The sequence below is a fragment of the Gekko japonicus genome, unplaced genomic scaffold (genome assembly GCF_001447785.1).
Source record: "Gekko japonicus isolate JY-2015 unplaced genomic scaffold, Gekko_japonicus_V1.1 scaffold3717, whole genome shotgun sequence".
Classification (NCBI taxonomy): Eukaryota; Metazoa; Chordata; class Lepidosauria; order Squamata; family Gekkonidae; genus Gekko; species Gekko japonicus.
The window spans coordinates 25,702-32,788 of record NW_015172129.1 but is presented as its reverse complement, the minus strand read 5'-3'; the positions used below and the strand labels follow the sequence as shown (position 1 = coordinate 32,788).

General features: G+C 49.4%; 1 protein-coding gene across 1 annotated transcript in view; it reads right to left on the bottom strand.

Annotated features, from left to right (window-relative positions):
- The window catches only part of TBRG4 (transforming growth factor beta regulator 4), a 48,160-nt gene that overhangs the window by 28,230 nt on the left and 12,843 nt on the right, over nt 1–7,087 (bottom strand). Inside the window, exons 4-5 of the mRNA XM_015421003.1 lie at nt 4,064–4,235; nt 1,300–1,457 (exon numbers count right to left, since the gene is read on the bottom strand). Coding sequence (XP_015276489.1) covers nt 1,300–1,457; nt 4,064–4,235 — 330 coding nt within the window. The remainder of the gene's footprint in view (nt 1–1,299; nt 1,458–4,063; nt 4,236–7,087) is intronic.

Genomic DNA, 7,087 nt, shown 5'->3' with positions numbered 1-7,087 from the left:
ATCATGTCACCCCTCAGCCGTCGTTTCTCCAAGCTGAAGAGCCCTAACTTCTTTAACTTTTCTCCATAGGGAAAGTGTTCTATCCCCAGAATCATTTTAGTCGCCCTTTCCCCCCACCTTTTCCAATGCTGTATCTTTTTTGAGGTGCGGTGAACAGAACTGTACACAGTATTCCAAATGAGGCCACACCATAGATCAATGCTCCCTCTAAGTTCTGGGGTCTTGTGAGCAAAAAATCTACTTTGTGAGATACTGGCATTAACGTTGTGAGCGAGCGATTTGGCTACTGCATAAATTGTTTTGCTCTGGAGCCCCATCCTTCCTGAGCTAAGACAAAAATATGTGAGCCAGAGGCTAAAAAACTGTGAGCTAGCTCACACTCACTCAGCTTAGAGGGAACACTGCCATAGACCCCTGGCCAAGTGAGTGGGCTACAACAGAGTTGCTTCTGACGAACAGCATGAAACACTCACGTGTCTTAAACAGCTCTCTTGGACCAGATGCATTGTACTGAACAGTTTGGTGTAGTGGTTAAGTGCGCGGACTCTAATCTGGGAGAACTGGGGTTGATTCCCCACTCCTCCACTTGCAGCTGCTGGTGTGACCGTGGGCAAGCCATAATTCTGGCACAGCTATTCTTGAAAAAGAGCCATTTCTGTCAAGAGCTCTCTTGGCCCCGCCTGCCTCACAGGGTGTCTGTTGTGGGGAGGGGAAGGGAAAGGAGTTTGTAAGCCGCTCTGAGACTCAGAGTGAAGGGCGGGGTCCAATCTCTTCTTCTTCTTCTAATCTGGGAGAACTGGGGTTGATTCCCCACTCCTCCACTTGCAGCTGCTGGTGTGACCTTGGGCAAGCCATAGTTCTGTCAGAGCTGTTCTTGAAAAAGAGCAGTCCTCGAGAGAGCTCTCTTGGCCCCACCTACCTCACAGGGTGTTTGTTGTGGGGAGGGGAAGGGAAAGGAGACTGTAAGCTGCTCTGAGACTCCTTTGGGTAGTGAAGGGCGGGGTATACATCCAATCTCTTCTCTTCTTCCGTCCACGCTTGCACTACAAATGGGTCAAAACCCAGCATTCTGAATTGAGCCCAGATCTGACATCTCAAGGCCCCAGGGTTAGCGGTGGCACCTCCCACTGGCACAAGGGACCTTCAGGAAGCTTCCTCATGCCCGGGGGACAATGCCACTGTTGGCAGAACAGACCTGTGGGATGCTACCCTTTTTGGCAGAGATGCAGGGTGCACCAGCGAGCTCCGCAATCCAGGGCTCCAGAGAGCAGCCTCCGTCCTGACCCCCTTCCCACTCACCTGGGCAAAGGCCTCGAAGAGGGGCAGGTTGAGCCATTTCAGGAAGGCGAAGGACTTGAGGCAGCGCACCACGTCCCCGTGCGCCATCTCAGCCACGCGGGGGTGCAGGTCCAATGCTATCTTTTGGAACACCTGTGTCTGGTGGAAATTCAGCTTCCCTTAGAGGATGAGAAGAAGAATCAGCAGTTACATAAAGAGGGGAGGGGGGGGAGCTACTCTTTCCTCAAGTTGCCCAGTTCTGTAAAGTCTTCCCTAGTCAGTCCTGTTGGAAAAATTGTCAGAAATACTTAGAGATTCAGAGTTTGCAATGGATCTTTGCTTCACTGGAGAGGAGGCATTTCTTTCTGTGTAAAAACCTTTATTTCTAAAGGGAAGGGTACACAGGAAAAGCTACAAAATAAAAGATCTAAGGCTACATCTCTACAGCTACAGAAACAGACCGACTACACGGTCTCTCAGCAACAGCTGCAATGGAGATTCTTCTTCTTCTTCTTGACCCCTAGAAGGAAATCACCGGAATGCATTAACCAATGATTGCTAGTAAACAGACTTAGATTATTCCGGCTTCGCTCTGAACCAGGTTTCCCTTCCAGGTCAGTCTAAACAACAGCACACAAGGTAAAGCAGATTAACCCTATAATGACTAAATTTTAGACCTTGCAACACACACATATTTCAAACAAGTCCCACCCTCGCCTTTTTAATTGCACTCCTTTATTTATTTAAAACCTTTATTAGCCGCATCTCTTCCTTACAGAGCTCAAGGCGGCTTACGGCACAGATAAAATACAGAACACAGAATAGGTAAAATACATTTAAAAACCCGAAATTTAAAATCACCATTGAGGACTGCTGGTAAATTAATCACATGCAGTCCAAAATCCAATGGTCTTCAACTGCTTCCTAAAGACTGAAATTGTGGAGGCCAGGCGCACCTGCCTGTGGAGGTTTTCCCATTATTGGGGGGCTACCACTGAGAAGGCCCTGCTCTTGCATACCCACCAAACAAGCTTCTTTGATTGAGGAGGGCCTCTCCCTGTGACCTTTATTCCTGGGCAGGAATGTATGGGAGAAGACGGTCCTTCAGACACCCCAGTCCCAGGCAGTGTTCCCTCTAAGCTGAGTTAGTGTGAGCTAGCTCACAGTTTTTTAGCCTCTGGCTCACACATTTTTGCCTCAGCTCAGGAAGGATGGCTCCAGAGCAAGCTAATTTATGCAGCAGCCAAACTGCTCGCTCACAAACTAGAATTTTCGCTCACAGGACTCCACAGCTTAGAGGGAGCATTGGACCAGGGCAAACCACCTCTGCTCATCTCTGGCCACGACAACCCCACGTAACTGGGATCCCAGCCAGTATCACCTCTAAAGCTGAGTGTGAGCTAGCTCACCGGTTTTTAGCCTCTGGCTCACACATTTTTGCCTCGGCTCCGGAAGAGAGGGCTCCAGAGCAAACTAATTTAGGCAGTGGCCAAACCGCTCACTCACGACTTTAATGCCACTAGCTCACAAGGTAGAATTTTGGCTCACAAGACTCCGCAGCTGAGCGGGATCATCGGTCCCAAGCCAAGCAGGACTTTGATGGTTAAAACCAACACCTTGAATTGAGCTCGAGACTGGATCGGAAGCCAGTGTAATTCGCTGTAGTATCCGGGTCGTGTGCTCCGGATCGCTGGCCCCAGTCAGTAGTCTAGTAGACTAGCTGCAGCATTCTGCATTAGCTGTAGCTTCTTCTTCTTCTTCTTTTTTAAGTACCCATAGGTACTATTAATTTTTCATAATCTACAACAAACAAATCTACACACTACAGACACTCTACTACACATAACGTATATACCAAGAGTGCAGTTACATTATATGCTTATATGCAATTACTTAATAAAAATGCTATATCAAACACTTTCCATTCTTCTATCTTGCGCTATAATTGCCTAATCTTCTATTACATTTGCATTATGCCAATCATAAAACTTTTCCCATGTTTTTTGAAATGTCCACTCTTTACTTAATCTCATTTCTAGAGTCAGTTTATCATTTTCTGCTGTTTCAAAAAGTTTATTCACAAACTCCTGTTTCGTTGGTATCACCATAGTTTTCCAATATTTGGCATATAAGATTCTTGCAGCTGTCGTCATATAAACAGTCAAATACCTATTCTCTTTTTCATAATCCTTTGGAAATATATTCAACAGCAAAACCTCTGGAGTAAATGGAATCTTTGCTCTTAGTATCTTCTCCATCAAACTATGGACCCATTTCCAAAACTTTTTAGTAACATCGCATAGCCACCACATATGGTAAAATGTGCCCCTTTTACTCTTACATTTCCAGCATTTATCAGAACAGTTAATATTTTGCTTAGCCAGTCTATCAGGTGTAATATACCATCTATAAAACATCTTGTACATATTCTCTTTATATGTTATAGCATTAGTCATTTTAATATTTTTCTCCCAAATCTGCCCCCACATTAGCTGTAGCTTCTGAACACGACATGCCTTCCCCATTGACACACACACACACACACGCATCTTCACTGCTCCTATCTAGTCCCTCCATCGCAGATGGCACATCCTCTGGGAAGGAAATGTGTCACATCCGGGCCCTGGCCATTGAGGCACAAGAGAGCACGATCTGGAACCGAGTGCGACGAAGCGGCCGCTCCTTAAACACCCCTCCGACGGCCCAAGTTCAGGACAAAGGAACCCGTCACTGTGGAGAGACCCAAAGAAGGCCCTGAGAGGAGGGACCGGCCGATGCTGCTTACCAAAGGCAAAAGCCACGTCGAGGAGGAGGTTGGTGCTGAGCGTGAAATGCTTCTGGACCAAGTGGTACGAAAGGGCCCGGAGCAGAGAGACGGACCGTCGGTTCTGAAACGCCAACGCCGTGACGATTCTCCGTGTGTCCTCCGGGCTGAACTGCTCCGCCAGCTCCAAGGCCTGTTGGCGAAGGTGTTTGGCATGAGAAACTGGCAAGCGGGCGGGGGGGACGGGGACGGGAAGCCTGAGGTTCCATTACTAGCCTTCAGGGGTAAAGCAAAACCCTCTGGAGCTTTTAATTTGGAAGGCACGCTTTTCCCGTTTTGAGACATTTTTAAGGACTACAGAGACAGGGCTAGTAAAGATATACATAAACAAACAACCGATAAAAGCCTGCTCCCTCTCTTTCACCCTGCCCCACCTACTGCTAGAGGAAACCTTTGGACTCTACTGGACGTGGCCTGGATTCAAATTATGCTATGGAGCGGCTTGTTCAAAATTAATGTCCCGTTATTCACACACGTTTCTGGAGGGAGGGAGTTTACACGGCACAACTTTCAGGAACCCTACCCTATGGAGAACAGAGGGGAGGATCCCACACATTGGGTGCGTTCAGATGGGCCGTTTAGTCCGCTTTCGGCCCACCTCAGAAACGGATTTTATCTGCGCGATCACACAGTCAACATCTGCCTCCCATCCCCAGCCGTCGCTTTCCAGCTCAAAACCGCTTTAACCCGGAGTATTTTGATACCAGGTCCCCAAGTGGTGTTTTCCTGATTCTCTGATTCCAGCCGCACTTTTCTGACATCTGATCGCTCCTGCGGTGTCGAGCCACTTCCGGTTTAACCCCCCTCCCCGCTCGAAAGCTGCCCGAGGCTTCCGCTGTTCGCCCACCTTTTTTAAAAAAAAGCGTTGGCGGTGTGCGCATAGGCGGAGGTCCGCCACCGCGTTATTAAAAACAATGTTTAAACGGTGCCTAGCAGTGTTCCCTCTAAGCTGAGTTAGTGTGAGCTAGCTCACAGTTTTTTAGCCTCCGGCTCACACACTTTTCTCTCAGCTCAGAAAGGATGGCTCCAGAGCAAACTAATTTATGCAGCAGCCAAATCGCTCGCTCACAACTTTAATGCCAGGAGCTCGCGAAGTAGAATTTTTGCTCACGAGACGCCACAGCTTAGAGGGAACATTGGTGCCTAGTTTTAGTGTTTAGATGAGTTCGGGATCTCACGGAGGCCATGTTCGGGGTAAACGTTTAAAGGGAAGTGTTCCTTTAAAGTTTAAAGGGAAGTGTTACAGCAGTCGGGTTAAAGTGTAAATCGCTGTTCTGTGCACGTGTGAAAATTTTAGTTCTACAGATGGCTGCCTTGTGCGCATGCCCAAACTGAGAGACAGAGAAAAACAACACTGGGGGCGGGGCACATGATGAAGCCCCGCCCCCTGCTTCCGCCCGCCTCGCTTCCAGCCCTCATTCAGCCAGGAGGAGGCAGGAGAAGAGGGAGGGTAAGTTGCTTCCTCCCTGCCTCTCCCCACCCCTGCCTGCCTGGGGCCAGGGAGGGCCTTGGCGGGGCTTCCTCGCACTCCTGCTGGCCTTGCAGGTCCACCGCCGGGCCCCTGATGTCAGGGGGTGTGGCATATGCTAATGAGTTATGCTAATGAGTTCCCCTAGCTCTTTTTCTACGAAATGACCCCTGCCGATGCGTGTGGACAGCGGGGAGCAATGTGGCTGCGCAGCGATGCAGAGCAAGGAGGTGAGGGTGATCGCGATTCTCCAGGTTAAAAAAGTCCGCATCAGGGCCGGAGCAATTTAAACCGCTCCCAGCACACGCCGACTGACTGCACCCACTGGTTGCTTTTCCACAGGAGAAGCAGCATAACCCAACTCATGGAACTGACAATGCTGCTGATCCTTCTCCTGCCAGCAAAACAGCCTCCCTTCGGAGACCCGTTAGCACATATGAACACATGAAGCTGCCTTATACCAAATTAGACCCTCAGGGTCCATCAAGGTCAGTACTGTCTACTTAGACTGGCAGCCGCTTTCCAGGGTCTCAGGCACTGTTCCCCTCTAAGCTGAGTTAGTGTGAGGCCAGGCGCACCTGCCTGTGGAGGTTTTCCCATTATTGGGGAGCTACCACTGAGAAGGCCCTGCTCTTGCATACCCACCAAACAAGCTTCTTTGATTGATGGGTCGGTCAGGAGGGCCTCTCCCTGTGACCTTTATTCCTGGGCAGGAATGTATGGGAGAAGACGGTCCTTCAGACACCCCAGTCCCAGGCAGTGTTCCCTCTAAGTTGAGTCAGTGTGAGCCAGCTCACAGTTTTTTAGCCTCCAGCTCACACATTTTTGTCTCAGCTCAGGAAGGATGGGGCTCCAGAGCAAACTAATTTATGCAGCAGCCAAATCGCTTGCTCACAACTTTGATGCCAGTAGCTCACAGAGTGGAATTTTTGCTCACAAGATACCACAGCTCAGAGGGAACACTGGTCTCAGGCAAAGGTCCTTCACATCACCTCAAACCTGGTCCTTTTAAACTAGAGACGTCGGGGCTTGAACCTGGGATCTTCTGCACGCCAAGCAGATGCTCTACCACAGAGCCACGACTCTCCTGTCTGTTGGTCTCTTGGCCCCGGGGTGCTTCTGCCTGTCTGCAGCAAAACTATCCCCAGAGCCCACAAAGAGCTCCGAGGCCCATGAGCTACAGAGATTTACTGTGGCAACTGTTTGGACCAATCCTCACCACGGAAAAGGTGAGCAATGAATTTGACACAGTTGCAGAATAAACTTTAATGCCAGTAGCTCACAAAGTACAATTCTTGCTCACGAGACTCCACAGCTTAGCAGGAGCACTGGTTGCAGGGATCATATCCCTTCTTTAGGGTGTTACTGGACTTGAATCTCCCTGTTAGAGTCGTGCATGTCTTAACTCCTGGATGCTTTGTGCTTGGCTCTGCCGCCGGTGGGCAGGCATTTTCTGCCTGCGCTAACCACCCTGTCTGAAGGTGCCCTGAAGGCAGTTGGGGACCCCTTCGTCACAG